General features: G+C 34.8%; 3 protein-coding genes and 1 long non-coding RNA gene across 13 annotated transcripts; 2 read left to right on the forward strand and 2 right to left on the reverse strand.

Annotated features, from left to right (window-relative positions):
* Window positions 1-3,409: 3,409 nt before the first annotated feature.
* On the reverse strand, window positions 3,410-5,334 carry LOC125587513. Of its 2 annotated transcripts, none has more exons than XR_007323788.1 (2): window positions 3,546-5,334; window positions 3,410-3,445 (listed from the first exon to the last, which is right to left on the reverse strand). XR_007323788.1 is itself a non-coding variant. In XM_048758200.1 (2 exons), the coding sequence occupies exon 2, from the start codon at window positions 4,861-4,863 to the stop codon at window positions 3,886-3,888; it is 978 nt and encodes a 325-aa protein (XP_048614157.1). In that variant the 5' UTR covers window positions 4,864-4,875; window positions 5,231-5,286; the 3' UTR covers window positions 3,458-3,885. The 2 variants fall into 2 exon arrangements, 1 of the variants encoding a protein (XP_048614157.1); XM_048758200.1 differs by lacking the exon at window positions 3,410-3,445 and having other exon boundaries at window positions 3,458-4,875; window positions 5,231-5,286.
* A 1,533-nt stretch (window positions 5,335-6,867) lies between these two features.
* On the reverse strand, window positions 6,868-7,470 carry LOC106450175. The gene is made up of 3 exons (XR_001289385.3): window positions 7,422-7,470; window positions 7,267-7,333; window positions 6,868-7,191 (listed from the first exon to the last, which is right to left on the reverse strand). It is a non-coding gene; the product is annotated as an uncharacterized LOC106450175 (long non-coding RNA).
* A 6,277-nt stretch (window positions 7,471-13,747) lies between these two features.
* On the forward strand, window positions 13,748-16,416 carry LOC106447244 (probable complex I intermediate-associated protein 30). 7 transcript variants are annotated; one of them, XM_013889123.3, is made up of 8 exons: window positions 13,748-13,875; window positions 14,491-14,552; window positions 14,833-14,946; window positions 15,146-15,202; window positions 15,382-15,473; window positions 15,585-15,665; window positions 15,767-15,865; window positions 16,029-16,416. In XM_013889123.3, exons 2-8 carry the CDS (start codon window positions 14,501-14,503, stop codon window positions 16,215-16,217), a joined length of 684 nt encoding a protein of 227 aa, XP_013744577.1. In that variant the 5' UTR covers window positions 13,748-13,875; window positions 14,491-14,500; the 3' UTR covers window positions 16,218-16,416. The 7 variants fall into 7 exon arrangements, with proteins under 7 accessions (XP_013744577.1, XP_013744578.1, XP_013744579.1 ...); XM_013889124.3 differs by having other exon boundaries at window positions 13,751-13,871; XM_013889125.3 differs by having other exon boundaries at window positions 13,752-13,867.
* A 1,950-nt stretch (window positions 16,417-18,366) lies between these two features.
* LOC106447252 (COP1-interacting protein 7-like) lies at window positions 18,367-23,291 on the forward strand. Of its 3 annotated transcripts, none has more exons than XM_013889141.3 (10): window positions 18,367-18,590; window positions 19,117-19,255; window positions 19,357-19,524; window positions 19,627-19,727; window positions 19,815-19,842; window positions 19,937-20,089; window positions 20,174-20,958; window positions 21,205-21,770; window positions 21,847-22,960; window positions 23,042-23,291. In XM_013889141.3, exons 2-10 carry the CDS (start codon window positions 19,197-19,199, stop codon window positions 23,131-23,133), a joined length of 3,066 nt encoding a protein of 1,021 aa, XP_013744595.1. In that variant the 5' UTR covers window positions 18,367-18,590; window positions 19,117-19,196; the 3' UTR covers window positions 23,134-23,291. The 3 variants fall into 3 exon arrangements, with proteins under 3 accessions (XP_013744595.1, XP_048614159.1, XP_013744594.1); XM_048758202.1 differs by having other exon boundaries at window positions 21,850-22,960; XM_013889140.3 differs by having other exon boundaries at window positions 21,850-23,291.
* The last annotated feature ends 519 nt before the right edge of the window (window positions 23,292-23,810 follow it).

The raw sequence follows: 23,810 nt of genomic DNA on the forward strand, positions 1-23,810 counted from the left end.
GTAATATACAACATTATCTTTTGATCTCATTTCAATTCTTAGTTTAAACTTCTTTGCTAGAAAAAAACACAGTAATATTCAACTATTCTGGAATCCCATCCAGAAATACCGAGTTCCTTTCCAAGGTTTATAATACAACATTTTCTGTTAAGAATATTTATGTGGAAAAGTGTAACAGATGATTCTCCTCTGTCTAGCGGCTAAAACACTTATCTGTCGAAATTGTAATGCTTGACTCGACCCGGGTTCTACTCTCCTACGAGTAATGGTTGATTTTTTTTTTTGTTCAAGCATATATCTCAGGAATCGAAGAGTCTCTTCCAAACGACATCGAGTTGCTTGAAGATATTATCAAAGCTGATGGAAAATTTGATTTTTGTAATATACAACCTAGGTTTTAATGCATTACTCTCCAAAACTCCAAATCACAATTTGAAATTTCCTTATTTTTTGTACTATACAATCTTATCTTTTGATCTCATTTCAATTTTAGTTCAAATTTCTTTGCTAGAAAGAAAAACAGTAATATTCAACTATTCTGGAATCCCATCCTGAAACGCAGAGTTTCTTTTCAAAGTTTATAATATAACGTTTGCGGTTAAATTCATCTATGTGGACACTTATAACAGATGATTCACCTCAGCCTAGCGGCTACACCACCTATCTTTCCAAATCTGAAACACTTGTCCCGACCTAGTTTCGATACCCCTTGGAATCAGATTTTTTTTTAAAAATTATAGTTGAATACAGATAAAAGAAATATATTCTGTTACTTACTTCACCTAACGATTGAAACACACTTAAATATGTTTATGTGGAAAAATCTACCAGATGATTCTCCTCGGCCTAGCGGCTAGACCACCTACCTTTCAAAACTTATACACTTGTCTCGACCTGGGTTCGATTCCCCTTGGAATCAGATTTTTTTTTTTAACGGTTCCTTTCTAAAACAGACATCATTTATCTCAGTAACCGTTCAATAATCGAAAGGTTGCTTTCTAAACCATTTTATAGTAATCGAAGGGTTACTTTTTGTTCTATATATACAAGGGAAGATATCAGATCTCTCTTTTACTGACTTTCATTTCTTCTGTGTTTATTCTTTTCTCATTCATCAAGTTTCAATGGAAGGGTCAAAGAAGATGATGAAGCGTCCCATAAAGGAGGTTTACGGATCTGATGCTTCCGATGGTTTCAACAACGGAAAGGCGGAAACTGTGGAACGTTACAGGGCTCTTCTTCGTTTCTCCAACGAACACAGGCTATCTGAAATTGAATGGCATCAGGCAGCCAGCAAAGCAAATTCCATTGCTTCCCAAATCGAGTTGCTTGAAGAGATTATTAAGGTTAAAGGAAAATTTGACTTCACTGCTGAGTTGGAAAAACTCAAAGAAGAACTCATGGAAGCGGATGGAATGCTTGCTGATGTGAAGGTCAAAGTTCCTGATTGGTGTAAGCTTGAGGAAAAGTGGCTGTTGGATGAGTAATCTCATGTTATGATCTTCTCTTTTTTTATGTTTTAAAGCTTATGTTTTAAGAAACCACATTATGATTTGTTTTAAGAAACCACATTATGATTTGTTTTAAGAAACCACATTATGAGTAATCTCATGTTATCATCTTCTTTTGTGTTGTGTTTCAGTCAAAACAAAACAAAAACACTGATTAAAATGTAGAGGATTAGTGGTCTTATATCTGGCTAATCTCGGTTTCATATTCGTTTCTGGAAAGCCATCCTGAATTTGACATAAAATGCGGTTAAATTCATTTATGTGGACACATATATCAGATGATTCACCTAAGCCTAACACACTTTTATTCATCTTTCGAGAGTTCACGAGTTCAATCCAAATCGGATCACATTCTTTTTCATTTTTTTTGTAAACATTAAAGGAATTTGTTTTTGGAAAGCTATCCTGAATATCTAAAATGATATCCAGATTATATAAATCTATCGTCGGTGATTAAATAAATTCACATTTACACTGTTATCGATTATCCACCATAGCCTAGTGGCAAGCCCTTCTACTCTTAGTGTACCCTTATCACACAATAAGCCGTGTTCGATTCCCGTTGTGTATACTCACATTTTTTTCTGTTTTTAATTAATTATTCAAAAGTTAACGAGTTCAATTGACATCGGATCACATTCTTTTTCATTTTTTTTGTAAACTTTAAAGGAATTTGCTAGGCTATGGTGCATTTTGCTTTCTCACTCTTTTTCTGGAAACCCATCCTAAAAGTACCATAAGCATTTGACAATTCATCAAGACATCCTAAAAAAATTTCAATAACAATCTAAATGAAAAAAACGTTAGGGATAATTCATTACAAACTTAAACTTAAACGTTAGGGATAATTAACGTCAAAGTAGAAAAACAGAGTAAAAAACAGAACAAATATGACATTTTCACTTCCTTTGACCTTCCTGGAAATCTTTATCCATAAACTGGTCGAAGATCTCACAACATAGCTTGCTTCGTAAGTCCATTGCAGTTTCATCATTTATATTAGCCATGCTCTTCAATCCCAGTGACCTGCATTCCAGCATCTTCACAACAAAAATACCACAGTTGTATGGAAATTTTGTCTTTGGAAGCCCTTCTGCAAACTTAACTTGAAATGGACTGATATCTTCGAAATTAACCCCTTCACCAAGAAGTTCCATCTTTATGGCAAAAAATATCAGGAAAGGCCATCATGAATACATTCAACTATAATTTCTAGAATAAATATTACCTCATCATCTGGTTTTCCATCTTGATTAGAATTGGATGGCCTCTCAGCAGGTGACTCACTTGTTTCTTTCTGTCAAAAATCAGAAAAGCCTTTATATGTAAAAAAAAAATCACCCAAAACTAATTTGTAAACTCCAACTGTGAAAACAATATCATTGAGCATATACCTCTTTTGTCAGATTAGGAGAGAATACTTGAGTATCAAGGGCAGGAGTGTCATCATCTGATTCATTCATTGTCTCCTGCAAAAATCAAGAATGCATTCAAGAATATGTACAAAAGTTTCCAAATATTACTTCAAAACTCAACAATATTTATTGGTTACATACCTCATGTGTCAAATTAGGCTGTTGAGACATTGGAGATAAAGGCGTCTCACTCGATGGTTGCGTGTAATCCTGCAAAAATCAGGAAGGCATTCAGGATTTTGTACAAGAATTTCCAAATATTTTCTTAAAAAATTTTTGAGCATATACCTCATTTTGTTGAGACTTTGGAGATGCAGCTGATTCAATCATTGTCTCCTGCAAAAATCAGGAATGCATTCAAGAAGTACAAAAGCTTCCAAATATTACCTCAAAACTCAACAATATTTATTTGTTACATACCTCATGTGTCAAATTAGGCTGTTGAGACATTGGAGATAAAGGCGTCTCACTCGATGGTTGCATGTGAGACATTGGAGATAAAGGTGTCCCACTGGATCGCTGTTTGTCAAAAATTAGGAAGGCATTCAAGAATATGTACAAGATCTTCCAAAAAATACTTGAAAATGCAAATGTAAAAGAAGATGTTTTGAGAATTTACCTGTTGTGTCACGTTAGTGGGAAAAACATTGTTGTTTCCTTCCAACTCTGACACACGGGCTCTAAGATGCATGTTTTCTTCTTCCAGTAATGACATTCGATCCTTCATGCTCTTCAGATTCTCCTCCATTACCTCGATGATTCTGTTAACTTTTTCATTTACTGAATCCTCATTAATCGGAGTAGAAGCTTGGCCAGTCTCCTTATTTGCCATCATTTGAATAAGAGCATCCAATGTTTCAAATGTGTCTACACACCTATTTTCCCAGTCATCGGCTGTAAGCTTGTACCCTTTCTTTGTTACATCTTTCAGTGTTTCAATGGAGATATCATCTTCTGGATCATGAGGAATAGAAGGTAGTATGCAATGGACCTTCAGCTGAGAGTATTTTTAAAAAAACCAATGAGAAACATATTAAAAAGAAGAAGCCAAATAAACTGAGAAACATATACTTGGAAAAGCTTACCTTTGTATCAGCTTCAACCTGTAAAACCCTATCAAGTGATGGATTCTCTACCTCAGTGTATTTTTCACACAAGTAAGTCGGCCCAGGAACATCAACTGTTGGTACACACTTACTGAACTTATTCCTTAGCAAAGGAATCGACTCTAGTATCCAAAGAAGGAATACTAGAGGATAACCTTGCAACTCAAATTTGGATTTATTCTCCAAATGATTCGCGACAGCGTTTTGAATTGACTTCAGGAGCACAATGTAAGCCTCTTTCCCCCATGGATATGTCATATCCTGTGCATTTTTCGCATATTCCAAAGGAAAACTCCCTCCTTTGCTCTTCCGCAATAATATGCTCTCTACCAGGATGAGCATTGCGAGGCATACTCTCTCCTCAGAAGCATCTTCTCTTGTGTTTCTGAGCTGTTCCACCACGTCACTTAACTTATGACTACGCCCCTTTAGCAATTCCCAATTAAATCTATTGGTTTCCCTTCGTGGTCCTTCTAATGCACCACTACATTTCAAGCCTGTCATCATATGAAATTCTCTTATAGAGAACCTCATTGGCTGCGCACCGAAATGGAACCAGGCTTCATTCTCCTTGACAGAAACGATGCTTCTAGTGAGAATGGCGTAGACCATCTTTGCTGATAACTTCAATCCTCTCTCACTGAGCTTCATTATAGGTCCCAGAAATGATCCTCGGACTCTTATCATCTCATCTGGTTTTAGGATGCTGTCAACAATGGAGATATACTCTGAGCCGGAATATTGGTTGATTGCTGACTTTTGCTTTGGCTGTGAACCAATAGGATACTTCAGCTCTGGCAGTGCTAGTTTTAGAGGTACTGAATCTCCCATCTTGTTTCTATCCTGCGTAAACAAGGAAAAAAAATTTCAAACTTTTCTGGAAGGCTTTCCTGAAATAACACAACAAATGCTTCCTGAAATTATTATAAACACTAGACAGTTTCACAAGCAACAAAAGGCTCATAAGCAAATTCAAGACCCTATCAAAAATATCAACATTCCTAATCAAAACAAGACTCCAAGCAAAAAAGTTTCAAAATGTGTTACCATACGAGTTTCAATATTCAACATTCAATAGATGCAGCAACAAATGCTTTCTGGAAATCTTCTAAAAACATTCAATAGATGCAGCAAGAGACAACAAACTTTTATTTTATAAATTTGTACAAACACACAGAAGGTTGAATCTGCAACATACCTCAAAGAGATGAATTATGCTCCAACAACTTTGTGTTCCCACAATTCAAAAGTCTTTTATTTGCTTCGCTGGTAATAAGAAAGAGTAACAAAAAAATCAAAATCAAAACGCAAGCTTCACAAATTTTAATTCAAAAACCCTAATTTTAAAAAGTTACATAGTGATTTGTGTCCAATTTTGAGAGTAGAGAGTGTGACGCTGATGATTAGATAGCCGGAGAAGATGATTAGCGAGCCGGAGAAGATGATTAGCGAGCCGAATAAGATGACTAGCGAGCCGGAGAAGATGATTCCCGAGCCGGAGACGATGATTCCCGAGCCGGAGACGATGATTCGCGAGCCGGAGACGATGATTCGCGAGCCGGAGACGATAGTGCCGGTGAGGGTTTGAAGATTCCCGAGCCGGAGACGACACGAAGAGTCCCGAGTGAAAATGAATTGTTTGTTTTTTTTATTCTTATAACACAAGGGTAGTAGTGACATTTTACCCTTTAATGAATGTCATTTTTGTGACTTTCATTTCCTGGTGTCATTTTTGTGACATAAACTTGAAAGGTGTTCTTTTGGACAATTGCCCATATTGATATAGTCACCTGTTGGAAAATGAACTTTAAATTCTTAACTATTTAAAATCAACACTTTTAATATCCAACTATCTCTTACGCAAATTTAATCTTGAAGTTATGTTTGACAATACAAACTCGAACATTAAAATGTCAAACGTTAACAGAGATATGAATTGCAATTAAAAAAGAATCGATTTGGTTTTCAAAAAATCAAGAAATCCATAAAATCAACTGTAAACTAATGGAAAGACGATTTTCGGTGAAAAAAAAAAGTTCCGGTGAAAATCTAAAACTTTTGACACTCAGAATAGAGAACATGATTCATTTCTTCAACAACAATATTTTAAAGTTGCTTCCAGCTTCCACCAAGAATTTCTAAGAAGGTTCTCACCTTCCTTTCACCGAAATAGCTTTTGATTTTCAGTCATCATGAATTGATTGCTCTCTTTCGAAATTGCTCGAATAGCATTAATTTTAAAGATTTACTAGAGATTGAATAGTAGTTCTTACATTTTTATCCATTGATATTTATTTTTCATAATTAACTAGAGTTTTTTCCCGGGCTAAATCCGGGTTTTTGCCTATGATAGTGTTCGATGGATGTCTAGGTAAACAATTATTTTTCCTCTGTCTTGAAATCATGCAAAAGTTATATTGTTTGTTATCTTTACATCATAAAGTATATTGTAAGATTATATTTAGGAATATGGCTTGGACCAGCACTACATATCTCTCGAGCTTCTCTTCTGCTTGTCTCTGACTCTTATTGTAGAAACAAATAATATTAGTCTCGAGATAAACAAACCTTCTGATCAAGCAAAACCATGTCTACAGCATAAACTCTCCCCCTTTCTTCATGTTGCCTAATTGGAAGGAGAAGTATAGCTGACAATGCAGGTTACACATCATCGTTGAGAAAAGTCGGGAACAACGGGACATCATCTTTGAGAAAAGTCGGCAACAACGGGACTTTATGTAATATTGTTATAAAAATGTCTAGATAATATCATACTATCGTTGAGAGTTATTGCAATAGATTGTTCAAATATGAGTAATAGATTAGATATCAAAAGATAAAAGCGATTTAGTAGATTAGATTTTTGGTGGCAAAAAAAAATGTTAAGTATAACAAATAAAATCATTGTTTACAATTTTTAAAAATCAAAATTGTAAATCCAAACACAATGACAAAATCAGAGCACAAACAAAACTTTATGCCTGAAGTTTTTAGTACGTGTAAGTAAAGATAGGCAACAATGTCATGGGAGAGACTAAGGTAAGAAGCAATATCAAAACTTCATACATATACTAAAAAGAGTCTTCTCTAGAAGATCTTATGGTTTGGCCTTAATCTTTTCCTTGCCGGGAAACTTCCTTTTGAGCATCTACAACTTCTCTGCAGAAGAAAGAAAAGACAGTACTTGAAAAACGATAGAAAAAAAACAAAACATAATGAGGGTTTCAAACAAACCTGAACTCATCACTGATCTCTTTGCTTTACTCCTTCGTAAAAAGGCATTGGCTGCCTCAACAAATCTCTGTAGAATCATTGATAACTCAGTGAATTATAATGTTTCAGCGTTCAAAATCAACTGCTTTTTGTAATAGAAGTGAGATGGTTTTTACCTGTAGGAAACAAAGAGCAACACCTTCACGGAAACAACATCTTTTAGAGCAATCAAGTTTTAGTTCTCTGCAGACGTTAGCGTCATATAAGGCATGTTCAGCTTGCCCTAACCGCAACCAGCAGAGGCTTCCGTTTCAGAAGAAGGTATGATCTGTGGGGTCAAAATCAATGGCCTTTGTTCAAAGAAATGCCACAGAATCACAAAATGGACATAAGTTTGAGAATCTTCCTATGAGTTTTTGAAGTATTTTAGTGTTGAATACATGTGTGTAAGTGTCAATGGCCATCTAGAAATGCTTTCTGTGAACGTGTCTTGTCCTCTTGCTTTTGCTTTTGTGGCTTGCACCTTTGCTTCTGGAGAGATCTATGGAAATATATAATAGTGTGCTTTAGAAAATTTCATGCGAGAGAGATGGATTTTGATCAAACTTCAAAGTATGAAGTACCTCAGGAAGGTCTTGCCCGGATTTATGCAAATATCATTATATTTAATATATATATATATATATATTACATATATTTTATGAAAATATAAATAGTACTTTATTTTAAATATGAGTGGAACTCTTGATTTTTTTTTCTTTTTTACTATCTGAATATGTATGGGATGGTGAGAAAATGTGAAATTGATAAATAATTTGTTAAAACTTAGTTTTTATATTTTTATCTTACATAATTAGGTTAATATGAAAATATATTATTAATCTCAACTGATTAATATTTTTTTAACTTTAAATCACTAAACTTACATTGTTTTACTTACAATTTGGTTCAGAATTATAGTATTAGAAAATATTTTGTGGTTTTTAGAATATATATGAGTTGATGTCACTTACTATACATGTTGTCTTCATGACGCTGCCCGTTCTAGAACAACATTCAAACGTTGACATCAACATTGTTTAATACTAAATTTAAAGGGTTTATAAACTTTAAAAGACCACTATTTAAAAAGTACTAATTGTAAAACTGATTCTATAATTTATTTTCACACTTATGTGGGTTCATTAACAGAGTTAGTGTTTTGATTACTTTCTTTAGGAGTTTGTTTAATATTTTTGTGTATCGCCATCTTTAATTTCTAATGTATCACTCAACTCTTACATTTTCTAAATATTCCAATTTGTTTTATGTGGAAAGATTTTTTGGTTTAAAAGGTCAGGATTAAAGCTAGATTGTAGAGAATTTATATTTAACTAAATATACATTTTAAATAAATCAAGAAGATTCTAATTTTTATTTTGCTGGTACGCAGCAATTAATAATATATTTTAAACCAAAATGCATGACTACCATGTACTATGCATGTTCGTTCCATTGGAGTTGGGCAATACTCCAATCCCTGCGCTTGGTAATCCTTAGACATGCACCGGCTTTAATATCTCTGTCATAAGCTGAAAAGCAGATAGAGAAATAAAAAAAAGAGGATTTACAATCACTAAAATATTTATTCATATTTTCTTATACTTTCTGCACTATTATACAATTACTTGCCCAATCAAACATGTAGAAGAAAGATGATTTCGTCGGTACACAAACATAAAGAGAAAGTCCGTAATTTGTAGCAGACGTACAGGTCCCAATGATATCACAGTCAGATATGCGTAGACACTTTTAATAGACATGTCCACAGACGTGTAACCACCACCTATTGACTGAAGTAGGGAAGCACCAATAGCTTCAGCTAAGTCTGTCTGGGTAATCTGCACAACAGAAGTGCAAAACAGAAACTTTAGGCAACACTCATCTATATTTGAAACCCACAATTGATCATAAAGAAAAGAACCAATATAAGCAAGCACTAAGAAACAGTACCCTCGTAAAAGCCGAGCTTGAGCGTGCCATGATTATAATTAGATAGATAAAACTTTTTTTATCAAATCCATAAAACGTTTTTATCTTGAAAACAAAAGCCACTCACCTAAAAAAACACTCACTTCGTTCTTCATGACTGTATCCCCTCTCTCTTCCAGGCGCCTAGTTGAACATCATCACATGTTCCTTTCCTCCTCGCAAGAGCTGTGCTGCTCCAATTTTTCCACCAGCTGAGATACGGAAACAACATGGATCAGAGAACTGAAACGCTAATTTAAAACCCTAAAACGTGGGTGTAAAGCTATTACCTTTTTCCGGTGGGAAAAGTGACTTTGGACTATAATTCGAGATCCCACCGAGACCCGAGCATCCGCCATTTCCTCCAATCCTCTGTCTCTCTCGATGTTGACTCTAAGTTGTCACCAGGAACAAATGTTCTAGTGACATCTCATGTCAGAGAGAGTAAAGACACGGGTGTGTTATACGTTTTCCTACGCCTCTTTTTCTTATTTTTCCGACACACCTAAGGGTCCTGCATGATGAGGCAGAGCTTCGTGTCCGTGAGAGGTATTGGGGCCTCGTACTGGTTCCACTGCTTTGATTGGCTCAGACTTTAGTGTGGGAAGTAGCCATGACATGAAAAGCCTTTGTGCCTGGAGGAACTATCTCCTCCTAACCTCTTTCATCGGATCATGAATGTGATGAGATTTTCCTCGTGCTGCCGACACGAATCCAATAAACCGTAAATACCAAAACATAACTGGTAGAGAAAGTGAAGTAAGGTAAGTAATGGACATACCCGGTGCACCACTGTGGACTTGTTGGCCAATTTGGCCTACGTTGTAATCTTCAGCATCCGGGGATGAAAAAAATAGTTTAGATCCCAACATGGCTAATCTTTAGTAAATTAATTTACATGGGAAAATCATGGAAATGATAAAACCCTATTCAAACTGCAACATTTTTCAGACAATTAGACGCAAAAGGAGACCTTGTGTTTTGAAAGGGTTGACGGTGTATTAGTGGATTATAATCAACATCACAATTTTAAAATACTACTCATTTTAAAAACAGGTTTATGGAGTTGCTTCTAGCAACACAAAAAAAAAAAACTAAGTCTATGTGTGGCAATGGTACTTTGTATCAAGTTTTTCTGCAAGTAGAAAAAGTGTGGCTATTAGAAAGTAGAAATAGAACGCATACCTTTGCAGGAATAGTCCAATTGGAGCTCCAAAATCTGATATCTTGGCAGATAATATTTCATCAAAGAGAATGTTGTCAAGCTTGACCTCGCCGTGAACTATTGGGCCAGGAGCAGAGAAATTGAGGTATGATAGAGTTTGGGCGATCATGATTAGGGAGCAGAAACCGATCAAGAAGAGCAAGAATCCAGTGATGTTTACTGTTTTACACAATTTATAATTGGAGCAGGATTTAGTTAACTATGAGATAGCGTCCATGGATATGCGAAGAAACCACATAAGAACATGCTATATATCGAAAAGATATCTCCACGCACGAATCTTGAAATGGTTCAGAACAATAGCAAAATCAGGCGTCAACACAAAATCTATCGAACGAATCCCTAATCTGAGAAAAACGGAGCGGGAGAGAGGAAGAAATGTACCGTGGAGATTATCTCCGTTGAAGCGCTTATCGTTCGCACTTGTTCCAATGGAGGCATGATCGATCGTAACAATGGAGGATTCTCTCTCTCGCCCTCAGAAATTTGAACGAAAATTGATCGTTCGCCTCAGAGTTTGTTTCTTTCTCTCTTTTACTCTAGTGTAAGTTGGTGGTAGGTGTGTGTGGACTGCGTTCTTCTTTTTGTCTCCACGTTGGTAAAAGCAGAATCTCTCGAAAGAGGAAAGAGATCCATTCCTCGCAGGTGATTCCGATGAGAAAGAAGAAGAAGTCGAATGGTCGAGAGTGGGTGACGTGGACAAAAATCAGGGAATTACCTGATAGTGAAGCTGACATGTCAATTTTTTACTGGTTGATTTCTGAGTCCGACGTGGACACCCTGAACACTCAGGATATTTGGCTTTTAGTTATTGTTCGCACGATGTTATATATTTTAGATGAGTCGTAATATAAATAATTGTATTCAATAGACCTGAGCCGAATAAGATAATATGATTATTTTTTATACAAATAAATCCGTTTCAGATATATTTGTTATTTAGATATTTTTTAGGTTCATATACATCAAAATCGAACTCATCCAGACTCAGAATGACCCAATTCAAAATCTACACATAAATTTATAATATTCAAGCGAGACCTAATTTCAAAACAAAAAAATAATGATACCCTAACAGAACAACTCATACCTAAATGGGTAGCCAATGTTAATGTCTAACTGATTTTATAAACTAATAAAAAGGTTCTTTCTAAGGGTATTAATGGTGACCAATGAACGACGAGGAATAATGCATTCCTTAACATTTTTAAAAATTCACCATTCACAAGGAAAAATTTTTCCTTCTCATTCTGTCATTCCTATTTTGCAGAGAAATAAAGAACAAAGTTATTCCTAGTTAAATATGAGATGGAACAACCATTCATTTCCATTCCTGCAATTTTATTCCTCTGCGTTTTTTTCCTATCTGTTCATCTTTGTTTCCAGAATGGTCACCAGTCGGACCCTATGTGTTTGGCTAACTTAAGTGAAAAAGAGTTTTTTTTTATTTAGTAAAATAATTATATGGAGTTAAAAATTAAGTGACAATAAATGTAATACATTTTTATAATTTTTATTTAAGTTATTATTTTATTCACAAATTTTTTTTTTGAATTATGTTTTTGAATAATTTAGAATTATGTTTTTGAATTATGTTTTTGAATTTGCATCGATTGAAACTAAAATATATTAAAAAAATTAGTAAAACAAACTAAATCGAACATTTAACAATATGCAAAATTTTATTTTACTTTTGTGATTTTTTAATTGGTACAATGTTAATATTCATTAACTAATAAATAAAAATCTGCACTATTATTATGGTAATATAATTAATGATGTGATGTATTTGTTAGGGTAATATAATTAATGAAATTGTTAAACTGAGTGAAATATGAAAAGACAATTAATGTAATTATATTAATGAAATTACTAAAAAGACACAATACTTTTTTTATAATGCTATTCATGTTTCCAAACAATTCTAATTTATACTACCATTCATGTTTTCAAACAGTACCAAATGGTATTTCAGTTTTAATAATATATAGTAGAACCACTATAAATTAATACTCGATAAATTAATAATCTCTATAAATTAATAAATTTCACCAGTTCCAACTTGGGCCGGTTCAAAATTTGACACAAATGATAAAATAATAAGATTATAAGTTTTTAGAAAATTCTATGTAAATATATGGTCCCATTAAAATTATAAATTAATAATTTATATGTATACATATTTTATATAAGTAAGAACTTATTATTACATTGTCTGTTTTATATTGATAATGAAATTATCTTTATATTTTCTTAATATATTTCTAATGAGATTTAGTAATATTATATCTAAAACCACATTTAAGTTCTATGCAATATACACAAAATAATATAATAAAATTAATAGAAATGTCAAATTTCAAAAAACAAAATTAATGTCTATACCCTAAAATCAAATATATTTTTTTAGAATAAATATATATTAAATTAAAGATCTAGATAAGAAATTTTTGTAAATTAATATCTCTATAAATTAATAAAATTTTAAAGTCTCAATATTATTAATTTATAGATATTTTATTGTAGAAGGGTTTTTGAAAGCCAAACCGATCCATTTTCTAATTGTAATTCATGATTCCATTAATGTTTGACTTTTTTAGTCCGGTTTTGCAAAGTTAACAATGACTTCAAGATTAAATCTACACAAAAGATAGTTGGATATTAAAAGTGATGATATTGGATATTAAAAAGAGAAATACCTATAGAAACTTTTGTCACAAATATAAATTCTAAAAATCAAAATGACCAAAATGTTTCATCAAAAAAGTAAATATACATTTATATCCGTAGGATTAACTAATCCAAAACTTAGGGTTTAGAGTTAAGGGTGGAGATTTATGATTGAGGTTTAAAATTTTATAAAATAAAAAATAAATATTAAAAATTTGAAAATAAAAATTTTAATAATAGTTTCAAAAAGTATTTTGGAATTACAAAAAGAAAATTTGAAAAAAAAAAAATTTAGAAAAAAAAATTTCAGAAAAAGAAATTTATAAAAAGTTCGAATTTGAAAACATATAATCTAAAACTATATAAATTATATATATATATATATATATATCTAAGGTATTAGGGTTTTTTATCTCTTTAATAAAATATTTTGGTTATTTTTCTCCTTTTAATCTATTTTCATGACCAAAATTTGAAAATGGTCTATGAATTCCCCGATTAAAAAAAAAAACTGATTCCGTATAGTTGAAGATTTAAAATCTTATATTCGCAGTGACGTGTCGATGCTATTAATGGAAAGTCTGGCCCAAACTAGGCCCATTATAGAAGATATGGGTCATGAAACGCAGCGTATGAGAACGGCGACGTGCGTCTGGGTAGTTTGACTGACGCTCCGACGCTGATTGTGTAACGTTCGCGACGGTGACGAAAATCCCAGTGAGTGAGTGAGTTCTATAATGCTCGCTGCGTTTTCAGCTGAAACTTAGAGTTAGAGATAGATAGAGAGATAACTACTTGTCTGTTCTGAGCATTTCTTTTGTCATAATGATCAGATCTTCATTGTCTTGAGTTTTCTTATGTTCCTGTGAATTTCTTACTAGCAGATGGATACGGCAATCTGTGATATACGTCGAGCTTTTGTATTCTTTTTTCCGTCTGCGTATGTGATCTATGTATCGATTTTTAGCTTACAATGTGTTCGTTGAAATGCCTCAGTGGGAAAATAGTCTTATTCACTAGTGTATTGGGAGCCCTTGTTTTTGCATTAAAAGGTCGTGGATTAGATCCTAGCCTCGGCTCCTTTTGATGCTGAAATCACTTCATTGTTGATTTAGTCATCTTCAATTCAATGTAGTCAATAGTATTTTGTTGTTATTTTGCTATGCGTGAGCTTCTGATATAGCTTAACCTTGCAAAGTTGTTATCTTTTATACTTTGTTGGAGTGTGGTTATATGGTCATGGTGTATTCAATGAAAATAGGAGCTTTAGTTCGTAACAATTAATGTTTTATATTTATACTAAAGCTTTTTTTTTTTCATTTTTTCTACTGGGAAAGCAGCTACAGAGACATGTCAAGGTTTCGATCATTGTTGCAAGCCTCAGTAAATGCAACGAAAAAGGGTATTCACTTTCCACCTTTCCGTCAATTAAAATATTCGTGATCTACTGATTTCCTGCTTGTGTGTCGATGTTCTTGCTTTTGTTCAACTGTGTTTGTGCCTTTATTTAGACGGTGACTGATAGCAAAGTAATGTTTGAAGATAAATGGCGCTGTTTTTATGTTCCAAGACTTGACAACTTTTTGAGATTACCATTATATTTTTCTACTAGCTTTAATGCTTTTGAATGTAGCAGGGAGTGCTAGTTTCTGACTTATCTTCACCACTTTTCAAACTGTTAGCTTTTACGTGGAACATTGAAGAATGGGTACCACCTCCAGAGAGGTATATATTTAAGTTTCATTCGAAAGAAGACTTGAAGAAATGGCATCTCTATTCTGATTCTGAATATGGAGGTACTTAATAAAGAGTGTCTGATATTGTTTTCTGTTGTTGTTTCCCTTGCATTTCCATGCGTTGTTGATTTATATGGACAACTAACTACTGAGACAAAATAAGTTTCATAAAGATTTAGAATTAAATGATATCGTAAACAATTCGTTATGCATTTTATAATTTATTTGGTGACAACATGTTTGATGATTATTTTCACAGGATTATCTTCGGCTTCCTTGGAGATCCCAGATGGAGGAAAAGGATCAGATGGAACTGGTTAGCAACTTCGTAACTTTTTGTGTGGATTCATCTGCCATTTATCATGTCGCTGTCATGATATTCATTAACAAAAATATTAGACTTTTCTATTTTATGGTAGCGTTGTTTTTTATGTCTTTATTATGTTTCTTACGCTTCTCAATTAGTGATGGTTTTCTCCTATATATCTTTTATAGGAATTTTCTCGGGGAACCTTTCCGTAGACCTTAGTGAGGGATCAAAGTTGAACATCAGTCGGAGTGGCTTCTGTGGAATGCGCTCAAAGAAGGTCAGCTTTTATTTTACTTACAGAAATTGTCATCTTGGTTTGTAATCAGAAGACTTTGTGAGTCAATTGATCATAATATTTCAACTAACTTCCTTCCTTTTTCTTCTGCAGTTTGATGGCTTCATTGATCTTGACGGGTATGATGCAATAGCCATGAGACTTAGAGGAGATGGAAGGTGTTATATCTCTACAGTAAGTTTCATGCGGATACTCACCTTTCCTTTTACTCCAGTTGAAACAGCAAATGTTGTAAGGGAAAAGGGTTGTTATGCTAAACCTTGATTTTGATTCAGATCTATACCGAAAACTGGGTGAATTCACCAGGACAAACAGAAGATAACTCGTGGCAAGCTTTCGTCTTTGCTCCAAAGGACAGGTGGTATACTGCCAAGGCAAGTACTCACTTATACAAATGTTACCGATAAGGAGTTTTAGTGCATTGTACATATCCTGTTTTCTGAACTCCCAAAAAGACAGATAGAGATTATGAGTTCACTTGAATGTTTCGCTCCTAGTCTAAGGCCATTAGTAACTGGAGTTTTGATTATATATCAGATCCCTCTAGCTAGATACTTGCCAACATGGAGAGGAAATGTAATCGATGTGGAAATGGAGATGAATCCCGGTCGTGTTCTGGGTATGTCACTGTCGGTTAACGCAGAAGGTGGTGCGGTTGGAGCCAAGTCAGGAGCAGGTGATTTCAGAGTTGAAATTGACTGGATCAAAGCCTTGAGAATGCCATGAACGGGTGAAGCATTATGGCAATGTATGATGTCTTTGTTGCTTATTCTTTGTTTTAGCTTGTAAAAAACAGGCCTGGAGTTGATACTTTGGTGGCCTTGTTTAAGCTGGTCAACACTTTGAGCATGTTTTAACTATGTTCATCAAATAAAAAATACATGACACGAATCAAAAAGATATGATCATTATCTTATGTTTTGTAGTTTATCCGTTTTTGGTCAACTTGTTAATACTTATTTATGGTCGTGATTGAATAAGAGAGAGTATGTTAAATTACTATAATTGGTTGGTAAACAAAGAAATTAATAAGTACTTGTATTAGTGTATAACGAGTTTACATACAGAAAATATTGTCAACAATGTAATGAATGGAGGTTTATGTTTCGGTTTCACGCATGACAACACACCTAGTTGGACCCTAACGGTGTTGCACTAACTTGATAGAGACACACGTGTAATCACCGGCAAGGCAGATGGTAGGACCCGTTCTGTACAGCTGTTTTTACTTTAGTAGCCAATCTGCACCGTTGGATGGATCTACTCATTTGGTTTCTATATTTCCTTTTTTTATCTGTACATATTCGCTTGATGATGCGGTTGTTTTAGTGGATATCCGGACCCACTAAACCACCCGGCTTCGTTTTGTAGGGTCAACCGAAAAGAAAAAAGGCTGCAATTGTTTCGTTTACAGAAAATCTAAACCTTATTAATTTCCCATTTCGGTTTACAGATTGGATGATTAAATCAAAATTACAAGGAAAATTTGGTTACATTTGAGAATTTTTATATAGAAGTTCTTATTCAGTTTCTGTATTCGTACAAATCATCCAAGTCTCGTGTGGTTTAGTGAGGTTTTACTTTGTACAAACACTTTTATCTAAAGTTGTTTTAGATCAATCATTCGTCAAAGTTATAAAAATATATTATTTTTCGCATGAAGATTAATAAAAGAAAGATTAATTATTGAAGAGAAGGACACATGGGACAAAAGGAAAAGAGAATGCGAGGAACATGCTGCATGTGCTGAAGCTTATGTCATACCGACAAATCTAGAAGCATATTGTTGTTCACTACAGGCTCCTCCTTTGTAATAGATATATACATTTTCTTCCTCCAAATTACCATAATTAGCTGCCTTAGAATACTTCAATAAAGGCTATGTTATACTATATGATTTAATTGTTTTAAGACTTTTTGTCACATTTGATTGAATGTTAAATGTAGGGTATTCAATTGGAAATAATAGGCGTACACTCTATTTGGCATGAATGATGAACGATTTATAGATCCCTTTAATATTACATGTGAAGAATAATACTTTATTTTCTTTTGTTAAAAAGTGAAGAATACTAATAATATTACGCGTTCATATCACGTGAATTATTCCATGAAGATTCATAAAATCAAAGAAAATCACATACTGTACGATTTCTAGGATAAAATGTAATATTGAATAACTCATGTTATTGATCAATTACACAATGATTCGCATAGATATCAGTAACTAAAAACTCAAAACAATAGTTATGGTATTCTTTCATGAGATATGTATTAGCTAGAATTGAAAAAAAAAAATCTCAAAGAAATGGACAAGTTTAGCAAAAAATGTCACACTCAATTGCTTGTCTACAAGTACTTTTGACGAAATTTAGGGAAATTATCCTTAATTTCCTCATATGACAACGAAAAAGATATGAGGTTGACAAAATTAAACAGAAAATATATATATGCGAATTTATTTGTCTTTATCAAGGTATTTTTAATAATATTGGGTTCGCAGAAATAATATAAAATACCGTTAAAAATAGATCATTGGATGTTTGGTCCACATAGTAGAGAGAGCCTTGACCACACTTCATCTCCTACTATCTGACAAGACTGCCCCCATCTTAAATTACTGAACCGGATGCGTTGAGAGAAGAATCCCACTGACCGATAAAAACTATTTATAATACCTAGGCGTTCGAATCTTTGGAAAGTTCTATGTGTTTACTATTTTTGAATTGTATAATACAGAAAAAGTTTGTGATTAGTTAGGTTAATTTGGAAAATTTTATGGGGGAACACAGTCCTCCAAACCGGGTTTAGTTGAAGTTTGATTAGATTCGGTTAACTAAGGAGGATACATTGGTAATAAAAAATGTGGGTGGTAGGAATCTTCTTATTGACTCATGCGTCTTTCGTATTCTCTTCATTAAGTTACAGACTGTTACGCGAAGGAAGAAATAAAAAAAGGTGAAAGTTGTCCGAAAGGAAGCACTCTCTCTCTCTCTAGAGCTTCACATTCTCTATCTACTAGAGATATAAAGAAGGGGAAAGTTCTTCCTCAATTTGGGCAAGGAGAAAGATTGCAAAACACCATTGTCCTCACGACAGGTATTCTGATTTTCAGACACACTGTTACGGCTTCTTATGTTCTTTTTTTTGTTCTTCTTACAATTTAAAAAATCTTAATTCTCATATATGAGAAGAAAAAAACTAAAAGTAAACAAAAGCTGGGAGAGTGATTGGAACTAAAGTGTTAGAATTTCGATTTCAATGCTGGATCGGTTTTGTCCTAAGTTCGATTCTGCTTTCTTACATAGCTGATTTGGATTCTGTAATGTTTCAAAAGATGAAAATTTTCAGATTTTGGATTTTTTTTTATTTATGGTGTTAATTAGTGTTGGGGTCAGATCTGGGAAGCATGGGTTTGTATAGTGTTATGAAGTTGCCTTTCATCTTATTATTGTTAGTTGAATTGAAGCCTGTTTTGGCTTTTTTGTATTATTGGTTTCAATGTTAAAAGTTTGGTAAAATCTTTATTGCTCTACAATTAATTACTTACTAATACTCTCATGAGATTAGCAATTTTCATTGATTAACAATCTCATTCCTATTCTTCTTCTTTTTTGTTCCTCAGGTTTCTCTGGGATATATATAATCTGTTGAAGGATACACATTTTGGTCTATAAGTTTTCACTTGTGCGTGCAGTGAAAAAAATGAAGGCTGATAGTATTCTCGACTATGCAATATTCGAGCTTTCGCATAAACACTCGCGGTGAGTAAATCTTAATTCTCTCAGCGAAATGTTCTGTATTGAATGATTATGCTTCTATGTTGATGAAAATCATATTTGATTGACGGTGTGTGTTTTAACAGATGCGAACTGTTTGTATCGAGTAATGGAGAAACAGAGAAACTGGCTTCAGGATTGATCGAACCTTTTGTGAATCATCTGAGTGTTCTCGCAACACAATCATTGTTTAGAGCGGAAGTAGAGAAAAACCAAAATGGCAAATCTTGGTTCACAAGAAGAACACTCGAGAGGTTCTTTTACACAACATTTTGTTTTTCCCTTTTCATTTTTAACACATGCAAAGTAGCTTAATAATCTTTTCCTTTGACCTCCTTCCTTGTTTTTTTTTCCAGGTTTGTTCAATTTGTTAATGGTCCAGAAGTTCTGGTAAGAGTCGGTACAATTGATTTGGAGATGTCACAGTTGGAAGCAGCTCGGACATTATATTCTCAGGGTCTGTTAAGAATCTCTCATTTGTCCAATCAACTTTTAAAAGTTTAGGACCAAACTTGATATTAATTTTCTTTTCACATGTGTTCAGATGATGGAGGTGTAACGGATGCAACAAAGTAAGTCAAGCTCTCTGGTTTCATACTGAGTCAAAGTGCGTGTTGAATTGGAAGAGTGTTTTGCTGATTGCTTTGCTTTTTGTCTGTTATACAGGAAGGAGCTTTCAAGAGCTATTGATTTAAGACTCGAGGCCATTAAGAAGGACTTAACCACAGCGATTGCTCAAGCCTCAGCTAATGGTTTTGATCCTCAAACTGTCTCTGATCTTCAACGTTTTGCTGATACATTCGGTGCTCATCCTTTGAAGTAAACACTTCTTTTTTCTTTCTTGATTTTTCATTCTTGCAATTGTGTTTTAAAATTTGATCAGAACATTGTTTTCTTTACCAGCGAGGCATGTGGAAAATACATATCATTATGTCAAAGAAGACCAGACCTGATCAAGAAGAACTCAAATACCAACGAAACAAGCATCAGTCAAGTTCAAAGTAGTAAGAATGATGAAGAGGAGAAAAAAGATGAATCCTCTACGGTTAAGACCACTCAACATACAAGGAGACTCAGCGTGCAAGACAGGATTAATCTCTTTGAGAGCAAAAAGACGGAAGATTCAAACTCTGCAGGACACAAACCAGTGGTGGTTGTTGCTGCTAAATCCACCACAGAATTGAGGAGACTTTCCTCTGATGTCTCATCAGCTGCTGCTCCTCCTGTATTCCCTCAGAAATCCGTCTTGAGAAGATGGAGTGTTGTTAGTGACATGAGCTTTGATTTTACATCGGATAATAACAAGAAGTCTGAGGGTAGTGGCAACGAAGAAGCTCTCTCGAGTAGACCATCCTCTGGTAGTCCTGATGTCACAGTGCCAAAAGAGTCTGAAGAGGAGAGTAAAAAGGGTGATGATCATGATGAGGATGATGTGTCTTCTACTAAATGTGATGATTCTCAGAACCAGTCTGATGGTAATGATTTGAGGCAAAGAGAAGAGGAGAGATATGCTTCCAAGCCACAACCATCAGTCATGTTTCCTCGACATTCGCGGTCTCGATCAGCCCATATAGGAGATGGTATTGATTTCAAAAGTGATGAGCTTCAGTCACAAAGCCGGAAGAAAGATGTGATATTTTCAGACAAGCATCCTGCCTTAACAATCTTAACAAAACCAGCTTCTGCAGGTTAGTTTAACTAAATCTTGATAAACACCAGAAGTCATTAGCTCAACTGGAAAGGAATCCATGTCATTGTGTTAGAGGTCCCTAGTTCGAGTGACCCCAGGGACGAAACTAATACTACATGTTGTGGTTTCGGGGCCTGGGGGATTACCTGAACTCCTAGTATTCAAAGCAAAAATAACTTGATAATAATTTAAAAGTCAAAGTTTAAAATACTGAAACTGATTGATTTTAACTGTACTTCTACAGGGTCTGAACAGAGACACATATCATCTGGTGTAGAGCATGATCTTGTGAATAAAGATTCAGCTGCTGGAAAAATCAACAGTAACAGAGTTCGTGCAACATCTGTGGATCAGATGCAAAGGCCAAGAATATCAAGGGAAAGCTCTCAAGGTGTTAACGACAAGTTAAAAACAAAGGCAAACGACCTTGAGAAGATTTTCGCCGAGCATCAACAACGAAGTCGTCGTGAAGACCATCATCATCAATCAGCTGGTGATGTAAAAGACAACAACAACAACAAGAACGTTGTGATGCGTAGGAACGTATCTGATTTGAGCTATTCAGATGATTCCAAAGGAAAGCTATACGAGACGTATATGAAGAAAAGGGACGCAAAACTGAGAGAAGAATGGAGTTCGAAAGAAGCTAAGTTGAAGTCAATGCAAGAAGCTCTCGAGAGAAGTAGAACCGAGATGAAGGCTAAGTTCTCCGCTGTGTCCGAGAAGAGACAGGATTCTATATCGAATACTCGCCAACGTGCTGAGAAGCTTAGATCTTTTAATACTCGGTCGAGTTTGAAGAAGTTTCAGGTAATGAAAAAATCATTTTTAGTTCCTATGATGGTAACTTACTATTTGGTTAAATCTCCTCATTTCTTGTATACAGCAGCATCCTATAAGCTCATTGCAGAGCGAAGAAGAAAACATGAAAGATAAAGCACTCAGTGGAAGGAGCTCTCAAGTTAGAAAGGCTCCATCCCCAAACCGGAGCTCTCGAGTCTCGAAACCATCAGGTAAAGTTTCAAACGCTAACGTTACTACTTCCGGGAGAGGGAGAAGAACAACAGCTGAGGTTAATCCGGTTGCACAATCTTCTTCCATTCCCAATTTCTCTGATCTTAAGAAAGAAAACACAAAACCATCTGCTGTTAGAAACCCTCCTATGATGATGCGAACACAGGTGAGGGGTGGTAATAAGAAGACTACAAAGGAGGATGTACCGTCTCCTGTTAAGCCTCGGAGACAGAGGTCGTTGAGGAAGAGCTTCTCTGCCAACATAGAGTTCACAGAGCTGACAACTCTCTACTCTGATGAGAGGAATGAGAAGCAGAACACTGACGTGGATGAGGTACCAGAGAGCTTGAGGAACGAAGAGGAAACCGACTCTGAGGCTGAAGAAGAAGAAGTGAAGCAAGTTGTGGAGAATCATGTCAAAGAAGAAGAAGGGGAAACTCTAGTGGCTGAGGACGTTGTTGATGAAAAGACTACACATAGTGACAAAGTTGAGAACTCCTCAGAGGATGAATCTCAGGTAGTAGACTTACCGGTGAACACTACTCTACTACCTTCACCGTTTCAGCACCACATTGCCTCGTTGATGGATTCGCCTAGCGAGAGTCCCCTCTCGTGGAACTCAAACTTGCAGCACGCTTTCTCTTACCCTCACGAGCATTCGGATGCCGACGCTTCGATGGATTACTCTCCCATGGGGAGTCCCGCTTCTTGGAGTTCGAGAATGCGAAAGAAATGGGGAACAACAACGGGTCAGAGTCCTGTCATTGTTTCAAACTCTTCGCCGCTCCACTCTCGGAAAGATTTAGCAAAAGGGATCAAACGTTTGCTTAAGTTTGGGAAGAAAACTCGTGCTGCGGATAGCTTGATGGATTGGGTTTCTGTAACCACATCTGAAGGTGACGATGACTTTGCTTATAGATCATCTGATGAGTTAAGGAAGACAAGAATGGCATCTTCTCAAAGTCAGCATTCTGAGGATGAACAAGGTATATACAATCTGTTTTATATTTTCTTTTCTTGTCTTAAATGGTTTCATTGTCATAGGTTTGTGTGTTTTGTGTGTTTAGGGAGCTTTAAAGCGAAAGATGGCGAGTTCAAGAAATCATTCTTCTCACTCTCTACATTCCGTAACAAAGGAAACGACTCGAAGCCAAGATAACAGAAGAAAGAACAAAATCAATCTGTGTTTTACCTTTAAAACAACACAAGTACAAAGTTTGTAGTGTTGAAACAGAGTTACAGTGCTTGATATGATTTGAGTACATTATTGTTGATTTTCTTTAATCTTTAAATGAGATAAAATGTATTTTTGAAACACTGAAAAGTATATAGAAAATTGCACAACAGAGCTTTTGAATGCTAAAACAGATAGCTTTTGATTATATAACAACAACACAGTTTTTTGTTTCCTACACATTACAACAAAGTAGTTAAATAAGAAGGCATGTCAAAGAAGTCTACAATCATCCTTATGTCCTAATCTTCAAAGCTGTAGTTAAACAACCGTTGCATCTTTAAAAGAGACAACACTAATTAAAAAGAAAAAGTACTCAGGACCTCAGGTCATATTATATAATTTCCAGATATTCAAGCACAAGATATACTATGGAAACAAGTTACCTTGGGATTCACTCAGAATCAGTTGCATCTTCTCTAACGTAGAACTACCTCGAAAGAGGTCAATGCGCCACTTGGACCGTACAGTACCACCGCTGATTTGATATTCCTTCATATCGAGTCCAACGAAAGTTATTGATGAGAAGTTTATTTTCTTCACCACCATCTGTATTCCAACATCACATGTCGGAATGGTATCATGTGTGTTTGATAATGAAC

This window comes from Brassica napus, chromosome C5, assembly GCF_020379485.1.
Source record: "Brassica napus cultivar Da-Ae chromosome C5, Da-Ae, whole genome shotgun sequence".
Classification (NCBI taxonomy): Eukaryota; Viridiplantae; Streptophyta; class Magnoliopsida; order Brassicales; family Brassicaceae; genus Brassica; species Brassica napus.

Excerpts from the sequence above, each read along its gene's own strand:
- LOC125587513 (XM_048758200.1), bottom strand. The coding sequence starts at position 4,863 with ATGGGAGATTCAGTACCTCTAAAACTAGCACTGCCAGAGCTGAAGTAT.
- LOC106447244 (XM_022702901.2), top strand. The coding sequence starts at position 14,035 with ATGGATACGGCAATCTGTGATATACGTCGAGCTTTTGTATTCTTTTTT. Across the intron at positions 14,947-15,145 it reads TTCTGATTCTGAATATGGAG|GATTATCTTCGGCTTCCTTG; the intron begins GTACTTAATAAA and ends TTATTTTCACAG. Across the intron at positions 15,203-15,381 it reads AAAAGGATCAGATGGAACTG|GAATTTTCTCGGGGAACCTT; the intron begins GTTAGCAACTTC and ends TATCTTTTATAG.
- LOC106447252 (XM_013889140.3), top strand. The coding sequence starts at position 19,197 with ATGAAGGCTGATAGTATTCTCGACTATGCAATATTCGAGCTTTCGCAT. Across the intron at positions 19,728-19,814 it reads TCGGACATTATATTCTCAGG|ATGATGGAGGTGTAACGGAT; the intron begins GTCTGTTAAGAA and ends ACATGTGTTCAG. Across the intron at positions 19,843-19,936 it reads GGTGTAACGGATGCAACAAA|GAAGGAGCTTTCAAGAGCTA; the intron begins GTAAGTCAAGCT and ends TCTGTTATACAG.